Source organism: Odontomachus brunneus, unplaced genomic scaffold (genome assembly GCF_010583005.1).
Source record: "Odontomachus brunneus isolate Ranch 3 - 2012 unplaced genomic scaffold, Obru_v1 Obru_scaffold_036, whole genome shotgun sequence".
Lineage (NCBI taxonomy): Eukaryota > Metazoa > Arthropoda > Insecta > Hymenoptera > Formicidae > Odontomachus > Odontomachus brunneus.
In genome coordinates this window covers 45,307-61,128 of record NW_022639486.1, presented here as the reverse complement: position 1 = coordinate 61,128, position 15,822 = coordinate 45,307, and the positions used below count along the sequence as shown (strand labels likewise).

Sequence of the window (15,822 nt, the reverse complement as noted above, 5' to 3'; positions counted from 1 at the left end):
ATTCAATTTCGGTCACCTTTTCGTTTGGCTCCCCCACCAGGTTATCGTGTGCGTTGTGCGCGTATCGTCTGGTGTCGTCCCAGAGTCTGGCGGACACGATCTCCTCCTACGCGAATTCGGCCGCGACATAATCAGCGTTCACGCAATTGCACTTACAGGATCGGCCAGGTTTCCAGCTGCGGTTGCTGGTGTTTGTTAGGTTAGGAGGCGACTGCCAGACGATGCATCGTGCTGGAAAATCGCCCGGTGAAAGTGCGCGCCGTTGGGAATTCCGACAAAGCGAAGGCCGGCGCCGCCACTACTCTCAAACGCCATGAAGTGAGCGGCATTTTAGGAAACATCTCGTGATAAACTTCACTGGAGGCATCGACGGCGACAGCTTTATCCAAGGTACAAATTTTCTTGCACGGATTCTTTCTAGACGAAGGAGAATGAAAAAAAAAATCCAGTAGACTCGTGTCGTCTAGCTGTTATTTTTATGAGATGTATTTTGCAATAAAGAACTTGAGAAGGGGTAGGAGTAGAGAAATCAAGAGTCATGCAAGAGATTTAATTGCTGGATTAATTGTTGTCATACTTATAAGAATTGCAGGAAGTAAGAACCAGTATGATCTTGTTGATTAGCAATAATAGAAAGTGAAAAAATAGACTCACTAAGCACATACCATTTTGTAATAAGCATCAAAACAGTGTAACATAAGTATTATTTTTTATTTCATATTCAATAAATAACAAAGATGAGATTATGTTTGTAGACTTATTTTTTAATACTAAATAGAGACACTATGTATGTGTGTATATATATGTGTGTGTGTGTGTGTGTGCTTAAATATAGATTTTTCTATTTTGTGACTCCATATTTTTTTACCGCCACTCTTCATTATATCGTCATTATTCTTTATTATGGCCCATATTCTGAACTTTTATCGATAAAAGTGACTTATAAGCCTCTTTTATAGATAAAAAAGAAGTTCAGTCTATATCGTTACTCTTCAAGAATATAGGATATTGGAGAAATCCCAATAAAAAATATTAAACAAAATTTTATACGCACATTCTTTTCAAATAATTTAAACTTGTATATTTTCAGGGTGTTGTATACATCTCATCAAACAAACGAGCCATAGTTATCATGGCAGAGGACGAAGGGACAGAGTGGCTTCAAGAGCTGCTGCACGATGTGCAACTCTCTCAGTTTTTCACGAGAATTCGGGACGATCTGCAGGTCACTCGCCTACATCATTTTGATTACGTTCAACACGAGGATTTGGAAAAGATCGGTCTCGGAAAGCCTGGTGTCAGGCGTTTGTTGGATGCAGTCAAAAAGAGACGCAGTACTCAATGGAAGAAAAGTCTGATCACTAAAATCAGGCCTGGCGGCAGTACTAAGAGCAATAAACGATCCTCGCAGCCCATCGAGACTTCCTCAGTGTTGACGTGTCTTATACAAGAAAAGGATGTAACTCTATCGATCAAACTGGGCGATGGTAGCTTTGGTGTGGTCAGAAGAGGCGAATGGACCTCTCCTTCGGGACGGGTCTTTCCTGTCGCTGTAAAAGTTCTCAAGGCAGACGCTCTGACACAGCCAAACGTTATAGAGGATTTCGTCTCGGAGGTGCAAGCGATGCACACTTTGGATCATCATAATCTCATTCGGTGTGTTCTTCCACATAAAGGAAAGAAAGTCTATAAAATCTTAACAATTCTTTGTTTCTCTCCTTGATATGTTGACTGCCAACTACGAGATAAATCATAGTTGACTTTCTTGGCTAGGGCGCCGACTACGATTTATTTCGTAGTTCTTTCATGGTCTGTCCATATGATTAAATCAAATTGAGTTCTGAGATAGGAATCCTGAAAATTGCCGTGGCAGTCAACGTGTTAAAGAAAGTCCATAAAATCTTAACACTTCTTTGTTTCTCTCTTTAAATTTGCCACCAAAAATGTTTGGTCTCAACATTACTTAGGACGGTATTTATAGTCAAGTCTTATATTTAAAATCATCTTAAGTTTATCTTTAAATACTTTATAACCAATGAAACGGTCCGTATAATCCGTACAGCATCTAAAGATGAATTTGAGATAGTTTTAAACATAAGATCTGAGTATGAATATCGCCCTTAGTGTTAACAATTTGTGACTATTGCTAATCATACATATTCTTCTTGATAATTCTTGATAATCCTACATGTTATTGATTGCAAAATAATTAATAGAAGGATTAATTAAATTGATTTCTCTTGATTTATAGATTGTATGGTGTGGTGTTATCACAACCAATGATGATGGTGACCGAGCTTGCACCTCTGGGTGCGTTACTCGATTATTTGCGCCAACAGTGCAGCAGAATCTCAGTCCTTACACTTTGCAACTATGCGCTGCAAGTTGCCACAGGTATGGCATATTTAGAAGCGAAACGTTTTCTACATCGTGACCTGGCGTGCAGAAACGTTTTATTAAGTACTGTCGACAAAATCAAAATCGGAGATTTCGGACTGATGAGAGCACTTCCTCAACAAGAGGACTGCTATGTTATGACTGAACATAAGAAGGTAACTTCTTTTTTTCCATAAATATCTGTTATTCGACTGATTAATATATCTGCTAGAAGCATTATGTATGCAAGTATGTGTTATGTATGTGTGAGGCATTATGTATGCAACTGATGAATTGATTGATCTCTGTTCAGGTACCTTTCCCTTGGTGCGCACCTGAATCTCTCAAGGCTCGGCAGTTCAGCCACGCATCAGACGTTTGGATGTTTGGTGTAACATTGTGGGAAATGTTGACCTTCGGAGAGGAACCTTGGCTAGGTTTAAACGGTTCTGAAATATTGCGAAAGATCGACCGGGAAGGCGAGCGACTTCACGAGCCGGAAGCGACGCCACCGTTTGTATATGAGCTGATGCTTCGTTGCTGGTCAAGGGAACCTTCAGAGCGACCGACGTTCGCCTCGTTGAAGGAATCGTTGACCGGCATGATGCCAGCCGTAATGAAAGCCGTGAGTGCCTTCGAGGAGGCTGGCAAAATGTCTATTGAGCCGAGCGATCAAATCGTTATCATCGATGGACGCTCAGAAAATTACTGGTGGAAAGGCCAAAACCAGCGAACTTTCCAAGTGGCGCATTTCCCGCGTTGCCTAGTAGATCCAATGCGCCGGAAACAACCGGAAGATATTAGCAAACCATTAGAGAATTCATTTATTCATACAGGCCACGGGGCGCCCTTTGGAAAGAGCTGGGGTAGTCCTTCGTTTATTGACGATGTGTACCTGAGAAACCCTATGGATCCTCCGGACATATTGGTAGCTTCAGGTGCGGAGAACCAATCGAAGAAGCGATTTTCATGCGGTACGCAACGCGCTAGAAAGCAATTCAATTATACCAAATTACGCAACGACGCCAGATCGAGTCCCGTCAAGGTTGCTCAAGCAGCGTCCGCCTCGGCAAGTAGCCAAGAAGGTACCTTGATCGATCTGTCCGCTGAGGAATTAGCAAATACAGGTACTCTCGAGCAGGACGTCGCGTGTAGACGAGTGATTAATATTCTGGACGAGCCAATAGAAGCTGAGAGATTCTCTTGGCAAAATGAAAAAGGCACCAGGACGTATGCCAACTTCCCCAACGTGGATCCTGCGTACTCTGACCCATTCGACACGTCCGCAGTGTTCATGAAGCCTCCGCATTCGCGATACTATAGTCCTGTACCTACCGATACTAGTCGCTATCTGCAAAGGCAGACATACAGCAACGTGGACGACCAGGAAGCGTCGGATAGTCAAAGTGCCGCGAATTCTTTTGTCGCTAATTCGGATGGAACGGAGGTATGTTTGCGTATTCTGAAAATTCTTTATGCGTTTCCTCTGTCGAACTAATTGTTTAACTATCAAGTCCAACATTACGTTCGATAGTCAACTATTATTAATTAATACACTCGCTCAATAATTCTCTCTGTATTATTAATCGACTATTTGATAATCAGATATTTTTATAATTAATACACTTTTGATCTCTCAATAATCTTTAGTCATAGTTTACCACTTTATCGTAAGGAATGTGTTATGTGTTATGGTTGTCTATGAATTTTGCATTAGAAAAAATAATAAATAAAACCGACGTTTTTAAACTAAACCTAAATTAAAGATTATTACAATATTATTATTTAGAAATTCTAATTTATATATTTATCTTGTCGGTTTCAGGAGATTCGCCAATATTCGGTGAATCTGAACAAGGACAGTCAGCAGGATGCAGTGAATCTAAACGTGAATGTGGAGAGTGACGAGGCTGCGAGTCATTACAGCGAGATTGACAAAGCCAGTCCGAATTGGTCTACGTGGCCAGAGGACCTACGGAATTCCACTAGTGCACAGACGTATGCTAACGTCTCCATCAACGCAGTCTTACCCTCGTCATCGCTCGTCACGGTTCCTATTCCGCCTCCTCCTCCTCCTCCTTCCATTGGTCCAAACGTCAGTCCGCCAAAGCCGAAATCCAATTGTGAGCTCGCGCAGAGTATGAACGAGCTGTCACTGAGTTCCAAGTCCGGTGCTATTAATGTCACGAAGAAACTAGACCCGGTCCTCTTGGCCGAGCTGGAGAAACATCTGGGTGAGAAAGAGGCCAGCAAAAACACAAACGCCAGCGGGGAGAGCCAAGACGAGGCGTCTTGCGCGAATTATCTTCGCTATTCGTCGCTAGACAAATTGCGGCAAGGATCACCGGCTCAGCTTTCACCGTCAGCGGTGGAGGACACCGCCAGATCGTCTTCTTCGTCGGTGATACCAGCATTGAAACCTCCACCGCAGGTTTCAAAACCGAAGTCGCCGGTGGCGATGATGGATCACCGAGGAGCATCTTCCTCGTCGTCGACCCTACCTAGCAAGGTACAGAACTCCTGGCAGCCAAAAAGTACGAACGTCCAACGACCGCCCGTCCAGCAAAGTGATCAACGCGTCTTAGAATCGACTACTGATGCGATGGTGGGACAAATCTGGCAGCAGACGCAGATCCTGCCTCAACAGAACGTTTGCTCGACTGACCTGAGTGCTGGGCGTCAAACGTTGACGCCCGTTGTGACTCAGGCAAGCGTTAATCTGCTCCAAGAAGTTGCTAGCGACTCTATTTCTAATGATAGTGCCAATGAAGTTCGACATGGTCCTTGCAATGTCGCCAAGGCCACCTTTAATCAAGCACAAGCTTGCTCATCGAACACTCCGAATTATCTTTCTACAAATTTAAGTTCGTCGAGCACTAGCCAAGATGCTTTCAATATGCTGCAGATTGTTACCGGTAACGTTTCTGCTAACAGTACAAATGAATTACAATACGGCAATACAGCCAATGTTTCCAAAGCCAACTACAATCAGACTCAAGCCTATTCGTCAACTAGCCAAAATTATCTTCATAACACATCGGCGAATATCGGCAACTTCAACCTGCTCCAAACAAGCACCAGTCATGTTTCCACTGCGACGTCGAACGAATCTCAATACGGACCTTGCAATATTTCCAAGGCTTCTTCCAACCAGGTGCAAGCTTGCTCATCGTTAGGTCATAACTATTTGGGAAATGCTCCGACAACTAGCAATCAGGGTAGCTTCTTTACTATGCATCAAAACTATCTTCCGAACGCGTCGATGTCGCCCAACATGAGCAACACTCATGGAATCATCCACATACAAAACGATTTGCAGCAACAGCAACATACAAAGTCTACTGGGCTTTTATATGAACAAGTATACGCCGAGTTGAAACAAGCCGTATGTAAAACCGATTATCTCACTAATATTTTTTTAATATGTTACAAAAAAAGAAATATATATTTTTTTCAAATTAAAATTTACTAAAGTAAAAATTATTTGTGGAATAACCTGATATTTAAAACTAGCTAATATTTACTAATATTCGGAATATTTTTCACAGGTACCTAATTTAGAGCAATTATCTCAGAACGAGTTTAATACTCTCTACAACAAGACTGTCCAGCAGAACATTCTCCGAAACTACTATTCCAACAATCTGTGCAGTGAGACGAACCAAACTCACGCTCAAGAAATGGTTGGCACTCAACAGCAGCAGCAGAAGGCTATTGGCAGAAATCAGCAACCTATTCAAGGACATTTTTGTGACTTCAGCCCTTATTTGAAACAGCCGCCGATTTACAATCCCCCGCCTGCTCCGACGTTGAGCTCATTCAAATCCGATCAGAATGGTTATGTGCAGAATCACTGTCCCCCAGCAAAGTGCAACCTGATCAGTGGACAGCCCAATTTGCTACAAATCGAAACGTCGATTAGAAGTACATCTGGACCAGTAGCAACGAGCGATGCTGTCAAGGTGAACTCGCAGGTGACTAATCAACATCAGCAACATCCGGTCGGCACCAGTCCTCCACTCACCGCAGCTTCACAGCAATTGGTGATGTCGTTGAATGACGAATTTAGAGCAAGCAAAGTCATGAGAGTGCAGAGAGAAGCTGCGGACGCTTCGCAGCAAGAGGTTCTAGCCGCGTTACAGGCAACTGGTTGGGATACGAATCAAGCGGCCAAGCAGATCATAAAGGATAGGCAAGCGAAGGTCGAAAGTCTCGTAAGGTAAGTCATCTTGCGAATTCCGTAGAGCGATTCTAAACAGTCACTTTCTTCTATCTTATTGAACTCACGAGATTACTTATAGCCTTAACGTATTACAAACTGTGTCAGTGATACTGATTATTATTCAGTTTATAGCTGTCTTTTATGAGATAATGCATTCTTATATTTGTTAGTATAAAGTTGATATACATAACGATTTTTCTCTTTTTGGGAAATAGACAAAATGATTATAGTTTATTTTATTTTGCTTTGTAAAAAGTTAAATGTCGCGTTTTTTTAGAACTTTGTTAATTATAAGATTTTTTTTATAGTTGTATTTGTTCTGAATTATTTTGTGATTTTTTCTGTTTTTTCTTCCACTAAGTATTAAATATATATCTATGTAATTTTAGATACATAACTTAGTGCAGCTATGAAGAATAAACTTATAAAGTAGTATTTTAATATGAATACTGTTATAATTTCAGGTTGGGCTTGGCTACTCGACAACAGTGTGAAAGCGCTTTGAAGCAGACTGAATACGATGTAGAACTGGCAGCTTCGTTACTACTCGATCAAGCCAGATGAGGAACAGCCGTGATCAATTCCACATCCTAAGACTTCCTGTGACATTAGCTGTAAACTACGGAATGCGTATATATACGATTTATTTATAAATAATGGAAAGTAACAAACGGAAGCCATTTCGCTCGAAAGTGAAACTCTGCCAGTAATTATTTTTATTTTTCTTTAGCGAAATTTGCATTCCAATCTACACCACAATTTAGCATTAATAGTAATCAATGTTCGCTGTTAAATGAAGTAAAGCAGCTATTACGCATAATAATTGATAGGCGATATTAATGGGGAAATATTGCCAGTGTTACATCACTTGTAAGACGTAATTAACGTAAATCTGAAACTGTGATATGTGATATGTTGATCTCTATCTGGATTTACGATTACGATCCTATTAATGGATTTTGTTAGCGCTGTTACGATAAAAAAGCAGCAAATTATTTATGACGACAAATAGCGTTATGGACAGGAAAGTTTTGAGATTAATAAGTTATATATATATATATATACATATATATATATAGTAAATACTCGATATATAATATAATATATATATGTATGTACACACATATATATATATCAAATATTATAAATATATTCTATATATGTGCGTATGTGTACAATGTACACATATAGTGCAGAAGTTAAAACTCAAAAATTAAAACCCAGAAACTTTCAAACTCAAAAGTGAAAGAGAACTTTTTAAAAATTAGAGTCAAAAATTCTAAAAACCTGAAGAAACCTAGAATCTTATAATGTGAAAATTAAAAGTTATTAATTCGAAGTTTCCGAATTCAAGAATACAAAGATTTAAAAAGTATAGGTCTAAGAATTTCTTAGAACTGAAAAATTAAGACTTTAAATGCGATAGGGATATACTTAAAAACCTAAAGATATAGAAGACTATGAACTGGAAGGTGAAAAGTGGTTTAATAATTATTATTATTGATACAAATGAAATTATATTGAATATGTGAGAAAGAAAAACCACATAAATGTGATGTCACCGTAAGTCCAGGTAAGGATTAGAAGATTTGAACTGTATTATCATGACATAGTTTTTCTTCATATATTCTCCGTCGAGAAATATTGAAAAAGAGGGAAATAAAGAAAGAAAGTTATTTTACTATGTAAACTGAACGAGAGAGTGTACATAATTGTTAGCGTAATTTTTTATTATTTAAGCTTACCTTCTACTTATACTCATTCTTTTGTCTTTAGGGCGCCTTTTTGTTTGAAATGAATGAGCAAATAATATTAATAAATAATGAACTGCAGCAAAGTTGTTGTACACTTGAAAGAACATGCGAAAAATGATGACACCTAGTCCCTGAATCCTTCGTCCGAATCGAAATCTTCTAAACCTGCTCTCGAAAGTGGAGCGCATCCTCGCGGGTAGCAGCGCGTATGTACGCCGTGTTGGTTCCGCTCGATGCAGCATTCGTCATGGGATATTCAAAATGTGTTGATTAGCCACGTGGATTCGCGCGCAGACGTGAAAGTCTCTCCGAGGTTTCACCGGGAGAAGAGGAGCGCCGTGGAAAAAGGTTTCAACTTCTGCGGAGGCAGCAGAAGCAAAACTGCAGTCGGGGTGTACGTAACGTACTTCTGCACGCTGTGCGAAAGGACGAAGAATGCGAGAAAGAAGCGTAATGCCCTGCTGAATTTATTCGGTTGATTCAAATCGTAACAACGACGCGCTATCAAGGGTGTGATAAAGTCGTGACGCATTTATTACACAATTAATTAATAAAAATATAAATAACGAAAGATAACAAATGAATTAAGTGTAACTATTTGAAGAGACGCGTGAAAAATATAAAAATGAGTTTTTACGATTGAGAAAGTGGAAAAGTGACCGATATAAGTAAAGGTGTTACACATATGTAAGTAACTCATTAATATACATTCCAAGTGTAAGTGGAATTTATGAAATATGTGAATATATTAAATACATACAAATGCTTTTTCTTCAGAGGATTTCACTTGAAAACTATAGAAAAAGAAAGGAAGGGGTCAAGAAAGAATCTCCTGAACGGGACAAGTAAGATCTTTCGGATTAGTGCGTAGGAAAATATTTAAAAAAATAGGAGATCCGTTTTGGATTTATTAAAAAATCTCTAAGCGATAAAAATAATAATTTTTAAAAGAATACACATAATCTTCCTGTTTTCGAAAACATTATCTGGATTGTTTGTTTTATTTCGCTTAATATTGCATCTATCTCTAAAACTTCCGATAGATAAGTTTGAGTGACAAGTGATTAAATATTACATACGAAAATATTAATAAACATTGTGAAAGAGTTCAATGACATTTTCCTCAAGGTTTGCATCCCGTGGTAAAAGAAAACTGGAGGATGCCGGCAGAAACGTCAATCTATTGGAGTTCGGTCGACTCTCGAAGATCGACCTCCGGCAGTTCCGGAAGCGGCGGCGGCCGGCATTACGTGGACCCGTGGGACCTGGAGAACTATGCTTATCTACGTCGGCACAGCGTCGCCGACGTGCCACGCCGTACGCGACGGCCTCCCACGCATGAACGTTCCTTCCGCGATGCACCGCGAGCACGCTCGGAATATTGGTAATAACACATGAGAAGTTCCGGCAATAGTATGCAAAATTGCGTGCACAAGTACAGGCGAATTATGAGGAGTTTCGACGGAAACTTGTTCTGTAGAGGAATTCTCTCAACTTTGCACAGTCAGATCTTGGCGGTGAAACGCCAACCGCGACGACAGAATTCTGTTATTGGGAATATCGCACCCTTACGAATGAAAGTTTAACTTTGCGAAATTTTAATTTACAGATCGAAGAACTTCCGAGAACACGTTGTGCAAATCGGTTGCGTCAAATTCTGGGAAAAAGTAAATTATATCACCGATTGAATCCCTGTGTTTTACAATGGAGCGATCTCAAAATCGGATTTTGCAAGTTCTCTCAGCTAATTGATTCCCGAAATTTTCCAGGTACGCGTCCTCACCGAGAGAGCCTGAGTACGATGGTTCTCCGTATGCGCAGGAATTATACCGCGGACCAGTTAGGCCAACAAACAATGGCTGCTATTATCAGCAAGCTATCTACGAGGACGAGGGAATGGATTACGCCGCGCCGCTTCCGGTCTACGCTCCCGTGCTCGGTAAGACCCATCTCTATAAGATGTTCATGAAACACGCAATCACTTGGGAAAACGCTTAATGCCGTTAGCGCGCTATTCTTTGCGATTAAAAACATCTCGTTCAGAGAAAACATTACTACGGTGGATTTTCCAATTTTGTTTTTCCAAAAAAAGAATCTGCGAATAAAAGTATACAAGTATGAAAGATATTCAGAATAATTATGTTACACAAATTGACTATACTACGAAAATGTTCTAGCGATTAATTTAAATAAATAAACAATACTAATATCACTGAAGCGGTAAATTAAATTTATGAAATATTTGTTTAATAGAGCGACTCTTCTCGTGATATCTATCGGGTTTTCAATTTCGCTGGCTCTTGCCAAAAAAGAAAAACGGAACGTGACGGTCGAATGACGCGTTTTCCACAGTTTCCCATTCGCGATGCGCCGCGAGAAATCGAACGGTTTCTAGTCCACGGCGTTAGAAAGTTTTTACGTGCTGTCGTTACACGATGTGATGCAGTCTTTATGTCGACACGCTGTCGCGAGCATTCGCGCGATGCGTTCGTGCACGATGCATCATACGAATCGATCTTCACCGCGTAATTGTAATTTCGAGCGCGATGTCCCGCACAGAGACTTTCTCCTCCAGATATTAAATCATGCGCGAAACTCGGCGTTAACGCGTGCAACAATTTACCTCAAGTATATCACAATGACTGGAGCCGTGAGTTACGGCGCGGTTTGACGGAAAGGGGCCGTAAAAATATATTCACGACTTCTCATCGTCCTGTCTACCGTAAATTTTCAGTGAATACTTCCCAATAACTGATGCGTCACGACCCGTGAAACGACAGCACATATGATTTAGTTCATATAATTTTATTAATAGCACGTTCTGCGATCACGCGAGTAACTATTGATTTACGTGATGAATCTTTCCTTTTAGAAATTTCTAGAGTCCCGCCGCAAGAAGAAAGAAACTTATCACATGCGATTTACGACGACAGATACATGATAGAGACGATGCCACCGCCGCATATTGATTTAAACACGTATGGTCACTTGAAGATTGACTACACAAACAGCTGGAACTCTCTCAATCGTCGAATTAGCAAATAGAAAACTGGGTTCATGAACAAGAGATGAATTCCAGTACGCAATATTTTTTTCTCAAATTCAATGTGTGGACATTCTGAAAAAGATATTATTTATATACCAAAATATGTTACATAAATAATTCTGCTAATCATATAATCCTTACACAGTTAAAACTAAGAGGAAAATATTCGCAGCAAATTACATTACTTATTTCCTCGCGTTTATTTCACTTATTTATTGTCTATTAACTCTTTACTTTATGTTTATTAAGGTATTATGTATTATATATTAGTTATATCTGTTTCATATTGTCTTCCATGAAATATTTTACATATAAAATAAAATATTAATAAATTATTTACACAAGAAAATCTACACGCGATATATACATACACGTGTACCTTAGTATGATACCAAAGAAAACAAATTGTATCAGAGTCGTAAAGAGAAAACCAACTTATAAGCAATATCACCTTTAAATAATATCAACTGCAGTATCATTGTCCTCTTGAAATAATTTTCTCCTTTTATTACTGATTTTCAATCCAGGTAATCTTAAATACAATCGTAATTTCATATTAATCATATTTTTCCACCACGCTGTTGTATATATTTATCTTCTTTTTCGGTTTTGGACATTTATAAAATTATGAAGTGTACTTAAAATATTAAAATTATTCCTCAAAAACAATTCAACAATTGCTTAAATTTAAAATTAATTAAAAAATTAATTAAAAAATATTCGACTACATGTTATATAACTTTCTCACTTATTTATCTTTTGCTCTCCACCTTCGTCTGTTAAAGCAGGATGCGTCTCTGTGATCCTTATTTTACTTTTCCTTGCTACATTTTGTTCCTATTCCGATAAACAAATAAAAATTAATGTTCAAAATACAATGGGATAAGGATGATTTAATTTAAGTAAATCATCATTAAGTAAATAAATCATTTGCGCGATTTACATCAACAAAATTCACTAGTGGAAATTTTTAATGATTTTAATGGTAAAATAATTCTTAGAGAGAAAAATAGATAATATACCTTAAACAATCTCGCAGTCACATTTTCTAAAAGGTTCTTCTCTTTAAAAATTTCATTTTTGTGTTGTTCATTTTGCAATATTAATTGTTTGTGTTCATTGTATAGCTGTTCTAATTGTACTCGTAAAAGTTCGACTTCATCCTGCAATTTGGAAACTACATGGAAATTTATTTTAATCTTTTATCCTTCACATATGTGTATCTATATTTAAATTTTGACATAAAATATTTCTTGATTCGCATTTTGCAATAATTTCAAATATAAACGTTCTGCAAAAATCTGTAAAATGCTAAAATACTTTTGCAAAGATATATAGAAATAATAATATATAATTTATTATATAAATTCTTTCTACTTATTTCAATTGTAAAAAAATTAATTTATGTAGAGAAATTATAAGAATGTTGTGAAAAATTTCCCTTTAACGATTTAGGAAAATTGCGGAACTTCTGTCGCACAATTTATCACGTTTACATATTATTTTAAAATTTCTCATAATTGCGATAGTGTGTCATTTTATCTTACCTTTAACGTTGTTCGTGAGCTCAGCCTGGTCGCGTTCACGTTGCATGTTAAGTAAATCACGTCGCAAATCTTTATTCTCTTTTTCCAAACTGTCCAAAGACGCCTTATAGTGATCCTCGCGTTTACTTAACCAGTAAACCATGTTCTTCATTTTGTTTGCAGTCTTTTTTGATTTTTCGCGCTCCAGTTCTATGCATCGTTGCTGCTCTATATTTAAAACGCGCAGCGTAGAAACCATCTGTGTACGCGTAAGATATTTCGTTTTCTCCTTATCAAAACCATCCGCAATTAAATGAAACGGTTGTAATATGCAATATTGCGTCGAGATCAAAATTATGTTAACCTCAATTTTAACTTGCAAATAAAAATAAGACAAAGAATTCTTCGCTCACGTTGCACATTTCCATGTACTGATCCATGATATTCTGGAAATTGGGACGCAGCATTACTTTGCAGCTTGTCCTGCCAACTCTTGAGAACTTCTTCGACTCTCGTCAAGACAACTGCGACACGAAAAATGTACAAAAGTGTAAAAAGTACGTTGCGAAATAACTGATCATAAACGAGAGTTTGATGAAGTTTAGAGATCATTAATGTTTCTCGTGTGTTCTTCTGTTTATAAATTCTATTTATATATAGAAATTGTAAAAGATGACAGTAAAGAGAGAAGCTCTTACAAGAAGAGAATTGTAAAAAAATGACAAGGTACATGTTCCCCTCAACTGTGCAAGAAAATCGTTTGAAGAGTTTACTATGCATTTTCTTTACCTCAAGAATTATAATAATCGCAATACTTGCGACTTACATTAATTTACCTTTGACGTCTTTTCGAAACACAGCTTGATTTCGTTCACTTTGCATATCGGCGTTGGAGTACGTCGCAACTCTTGATATGCAACTCTTCACATATATAGCTCCGGCTTAACCGTCGTCACGCCGAGACGTATTCGAACACGTTCAAATCGTGAATTTTTTGGAACGTCCCTTTCCGAGGATTACTTCTCAAATTTTAGTTTAAATGGTGTCAGAGCAAGTGTCGAAAGACCGCCCAAAACAATCGTGAACAAGAACAAGCTTCACATATATATAATTCTCCAAAATTGTATTTTTGGCGCGCATATAGGTGGCAGCTCTGCGATTAATAGATCTATTAGTTTGCGAAGATTCCTGCATTAGTGCAATAATTAAAGTGAGTAATTACACTTGTTGCACTAATTAAAAAATTCTTCCAAAATTAACAGACCTAATATTTATTGCACTGATTAGTGTCATGGCTTCTTCAGGAAAAAAATCGTAATTGCATAATGCGTAATATTCACCAACCAATCATAATGTGTGCAACAATTCTTTGTTAAGCTCGTATCAGACTGTAACTTAAAGGTCATCCTATATTAGTTGCAAGTTGTGAGTCGACAAAAAAATTAACCAATCACAGTGGATTTTTGCAAGAATAATCGACTGTGATTAGTTAATTTTCTTGCCGGCTCGCAACTTGCAACTAATGTAGAATGATCTTAAGGTTTGCCATCGGACCAATCAACTGAAGCAGCACAGAAATTTAAATTCATCCAATTATAATTCTCAATCTCAGTCTGATATAGATTTTAGATACATGATTGGTCAAGTTCCTTAATTTACATGTAATGCGATTATGCAAGTTGAATGAGCCTTTACAAGAGGAAATGAAGTATTTTGTTTGTAAACTTGAAATTTCTGTAGATTCGTCGTCAGGTAATATCGACGAATTTTTGCATTTTTTGACACATTTACTTACATACTTTCTGCATTCAAGGCGAAAAACATATATGTACATGGACTGTAAAGAGAGTGAAGAAGATGCAAATAAGCGTAACAAGCTTAAAGATATCGTTGAAATAAGGAAGAAGAAAGAGCGCGCGATTCTTAGGTTATCCGATCTAAGTTAAAAAGAGAAATGACTTGAGAAGATCCATTCGTCGAGACGTAAGGAGCCCTTTATTTCGATCTCTCACTATGTTATCGTAGTGTTAACAATAGGCGACTATAAAACGGTATAGTACATTGCGATACGTTTGTCATAGTGCGTCAAGGATTCAATAATTCGAGGATTTCTCGAACTATTATATATAACGCTCAAGGATTGCGTTAGGATCCGTGGAAAGAAAAACCCATGGAAATAAATGCCACAGATCCGTTCCGAAGGACCTCGAAATCCGAGTGCAATCTACATACTTGAAGATTCAAAGTAACGACATATTCTCGCTCTCTGAGAACCAAAGGACAGACTGCGGGAGATACAAAATAATTTTCGGGACTTCTCAAGCATGCTGTCTGTGATTTGGTTCGCGTACATTCGCATTACGCGCGCATTCTATTGCAAAATAAATAATATACTTAATATGTATATATATATATATACTTAAGCAGCAAAAATGTCTGAAATACATCCAAGAGATATCTTAAAGACATCTAAAATAAGCAGGATATTTTTAGACGTCTCTAAGATGTCTTTTAGACATTTATGCCGTACAGGTATACAGAATGTCTGGAATGAGATATATGGAACCATATGTGAAAGTAAAGCAACTTGAGCATGAGAAACATGGCATTTTGCAAACAACCACATAAAACTTCGAAAAACAAGAAGATTGGCGAATTAGTGCACACGACACTGTGGAACGAGCGAATAGTCACCATTGCTAAAAGCTAATCTTCATTTTTTTAAATCTTAAAATTTTATGTGGTTGTTTGCAAAATGCCAGTGCCCCTCGTGCTCAAGTAGATGTACTCTACCTTCACACGTGGTTCAATATATCTTGTGTCAAATACCCTGTGTACATATATATATATATATATATATATATATATATATATATATATATATATATATATATATAT

The 15,822-nt window shown here is 37.9% G+C and overlaps 3 protein-coding genes across 7 annotated transcripts; 2 read left to right on the top strand and 1 right to left on the bottom strand.

Moving 5' to 3' along the window:
- The first annotated feature begins 18 nt into the window (after window positions 1–18).
- LOC116843907 (putative mediator of RNA polymerase II transcription subunit 26) lies at window positions 19–8,430 on the top strand. The gene is made up of 7 exons (XM_032814818.1): window positions 19–390; window positions 1,091–1,656; window positions 2,252–2,552; window positions 2,690–3,823; window positions 4,202–5,761; window positions 5,925–6,595; window positions 7,063–8,430. The coding sequence occupies exons 2-7, from the start codon at window positions 1,133–1,135 to the stop codon at window positions 7,160–7,162; spliced, it is 4,290 nt and encodes a 1,429-aa protein (XP_032670709.1). The 5' UTR covers window positions 19–390; window positions 1,091–1,132; the 3' UTR covers window positions 7,163–8,430.
- A 218-nt stretch (window positions 8,431–8,648) lies between these two features.
- Window positions 8,649–11,813, top strand: LOC116843915. The gene is made up of 5 exons (XM_032814856.1): window positions 8,649–9,039; window positions 9,130–9,197; window positions 9,481–9,736; window positions 10,122–10,291; window positions 11,225–11,813. The coding sequence occupies exons 3-5, from the start codon at window positions 9,513–9,515 to the stop codon at window positions 11,395–11,397; spliced, it is 567 nt and encodes a 188-aa protein (XP_032670747.1). The 5' UTR covers window positions 8,649–9,039; window positions 9,130–9,197; window positions 9,481–9,512; the 3' UTR covers window positions 11,398–11,813.
- LOC116843914 lies at window positions 11,324–14,745 on the bottom strand. Of its 5 annotated transcripts, XM_032814851.1 has the most exons (7): window positions 13,761–14,745; window positions 13,338–13,448; window positions 12,946–13,152; window positions 12,421–12,575; window positions 12,147–12,235; window positions 11,850–11,930; window positions 11,324–11,470 (listed from the first exon to the last, which is right to left on the bottom strand). In XM_032814851.1, exons 1-6 carry the CDS (start codon window positions 13,804–13,806, stop codon window positions 11,852–11,854), a joined length of 687 nt encoding a protein of 228 aa, XP_032670742.1. In that variant the 5' UTR covers window positions 13,807–14,745; the 3' UTR covers window positions 11,324–11,470; window positions 11,850–11,851. The 5 variants fall into 5 exon arrangements, with proteins under 5 accessions (XP_032670742.1, XP_032670745.1, XP_032670744.1 ...); XM_032814854.1 differs by lacking the exon at window positions 11,324–11,470 and having other exon boundaries at window positions 11,786–11,930; window positions 12,946–13,183; window positions 13,751–14,745; XM_032814853.1 differs by lacking the exon at window positions 11,324–11,470 and having other exon boundaries at window positions 11,786–11,930; window positions 12,946–13,183.
- Window positions 14,746–15,822: the final 1,077 nt, after the last annotated feature.

Coding starts and splice junctions, on each gene's coding strand:
- LOC116843907 (XM_032814818.1), top strand. CDS start 1,133: ATGGCAGAGGACGAAGGGACAGAGTGGCTTCAAGAGCTGCTGCACGAT. Junction 3,824..4,201: donor CTAATTCGGATGGAACGGAG/GTATGTTTGCGT, acceptor TGTCGGTTTCAG/GAGATTCGCCAATATTCGGT. Junction 6,596..7,062: donor AAGGTCGAAAGTCTCGTAAG/GTAAGTCATCTT, acceptor TTATAATTTCAG/GTTGGGCTTGGCTACTCGAC.
- LOC116843915 (XM_032814856.1), top strand. CDS start 9,513: ATGCCGGCAGAAACGTCAATCTATTGGAGTTCGGTCGACTCTCGAAGA. Junction 9,737..10,121: donor CGAGCACGCTCGGAATATTG/GTAATAACACAT, acceptor GAAATTTTCCAG/GTACGCGTCCTCACCGAGAG. Junction 10,292..11,224: donor GGTCTACGCTCCCGTGCTCG/GTAAGACCCATC, acceptor CTTTCCTTTTAG/AAATTTCTAGAGTCCCGCCG.
- LOC116843914 (XM_032814851.1), bottom strand. CDS start 13,806: ATGCAAAGTGAACGAAATCAAGCTGTGTTTCGAAAAGACGTCAAAG. Junction 12,576..12,945: donor GCTCACGAACAACGTTAAAG/GTAAGATAAAAT, acceptor ATTTCCATGTAG/TTTCCAAATTGCAGGATGAA. Junction 11,931..12,146: donor GGAGAGCAAAAGATAAATAA/GTGAGAAAGTTA, acceptor ATTGTATTTAAG/ATTACCTGGATTGAAAATCA.